The sequence below is a fragment of the Petaurus breviceps genome, unplaced genomic scaffold, assembly GCF_028583685.1.
Source record: "Petaurus breviceps papuanus isolate PSGF00001 unplaced genomic scaffold, PetGlider_PUasm1.0 90444, whole genome shotgun sequence".
NCBI lineage: Eukaryota > Metazoa > Chordata > Mammalia > Diprotodontia > Petauridae > Petaurus > Petaurus breviceps.
Window position 1 is genome coordinate 1,298,642 of NW_027187256.1, and position 1,803 is coordinate 1,300,444.

General features: G+C 41.3%; 1 protein-coding gene across 1 annotated transcript; it reads left to right on the forward strand.

Moving 5' to 3' along the window:
* The first annotated feature begins 369 nt into the window (after positions 1–369).
* LOC138177620 (olfactory receptor 51I2-like) lies at positions 370–1,308 on the forward strand. The gene has a single exon (XM_069108834.1). It carries the CDS (start codon positions 370–372, stop codon positions 1,306–1,308), a length of 939 nt encoding a protein of 312 aa, XP_068964935.1.
* The last annotated feature ends 495 nt before the right edge of the window (positions 1,309–1,803 follow it).

The following is a 1,803-nucleotide window of genomic DNA, read 5'->3' on the forward strand; positions in this document are numbered from 1 at the left end:
GCTATTTTGTACAGTATTTTCTCAATATCACAATTTGTTTTATCTTTTGAATGAATTTTGCTGTTACTATAGGATATAAAGTCAATGATTTATTGATTTATTTATATATTCATTTATTTATTTATATCCCTTTGGATAGGGAGAGGGGAATCAAAGGGGACAAGGACTTGTGACCATCACATGAAGAAAATAAGCCCTGATGAGGGTTTGCCACTGGGGAAGTAGAGAAGGAATAGCTAAATTCTTTAGAGCTCTTTAATGCTGAATGTAAACCTTTAATTTACATATCTCTTGATTCTCCTCTAAAAGGGTTTTCTGATGTCTCTGAGACAGAAGATCTGAGAGTGAAGATTTCCCTGGTCTTTCACCATGGGATTTTTCAATGTCTCACATCCCACTGTATTCCTCCTGACAGGGATCCCTGGCTTAGAAAGCACCCAGAAGTGGCTGGCTGGACCCATCTGTATGATATACACTTTGGCTCTTGGGGGCAATATGATGATCCTGCTGGCAGTATGGCAGGAGTCCAGCCTCCATGCACCCATGTACTATTTCCTGTCCATGCTTTCCTTCAGTGATGTGGCCATGTCCTTGGCTACATTTCCCACTGTATTCAGAACCTTCTGCCTCAATGCCCGGGCCATTGTTTTTGATGCCTGCCTGACTCAAATGTACCTCATTCACTCATTCTCCATGATGGAGTCTGGCATTCTGCTGGCCATGAGTTTTGACCGCTATGTAGCCATCTGCAACCCACTGAGGTATGCCTCTGTCCTCACCAACCAGGTGATTGCTAGGATTGGTCTGGCTGTGACAGCCCGAAGCTTCACCACCCTCTTTCCCTTCCCTTTCCTCATAAAGAGGTTGCCCATTTGCAGATCTAATGTGCTCTCCCATTCTTATTGCCTGCACCCAAACATGATGAAGTTAGCCTGTGCTGATATTACAGTCAATAGCATTTATGGGATGTTTGTGCTTCTATCTACCTATGGCATGGACCTTCTCTTTATTATTCTCTCCTATATTCTGATACTTCGCTCTGTACTGGCCATTGCTTCTCGTGAGGAAAGGTTCAAGGCTCTCAACACATGTGTATCACACATCTGTGCTGTGCTCATGTTCTACATACCCATGATTGGTGTCTCCACTGTGCATCGCTTTGGAAAACATGCTCCTCGGTACGTGCATGTGCTCATGTCAAATATCTATCTCTTTGTGCCCCCTGTTCTCAACCCCATTATCTATAGTGCCAAAACAAAGGAGATCAGACGAAGTATTATCCGCATGTTTCACCGACTAGGCAAATGACCCACTTGGATTTGGATGTTGTAGTACTGCATTTGGATTTAGGTGTTCTAGAAGTCACGATTCTCACTGTCATCATTAATCCATAATTTTAAGTACTTATTCTGGGTAGGAAACTAGGAAAGAAAAAACAATACAATATATACTGCTTTGTATGAGCTTATGGTCATATAGGGGAGACAGGATATATGTATCAATTAGTTCTTAACCATAAAGGGAGAATAGTTCAATGTCACATGACTGATACAAAAAACAACATGTCTCAGGTCCTCAGAGAAGGAAGACAGGAATGGTAGGGGTAGACCTTCTGGAGGAGAGAAATTATCCACTATCACCATCACCATTACATTCATCACCATCACCATCCAATACCATAATTATCATCATCATCATATCAATGCCACAATCTTTTTGGTGATGTAGATAATAAGTGTTGAAATTCAGAGGCTGTATCAAGAAAATTGTTCACTAACATGTACTTAGAATAGGTACAAACAT

Excerpts from the sequence above, each read along its gene's own strand:
- LOC138177620 (XM_069108834.1), top strand. The coding sequence starts at position 370 with ATGGGATTTTTCAATGTCTCACATCCCACTGTATTCCTCCTGACAGGG.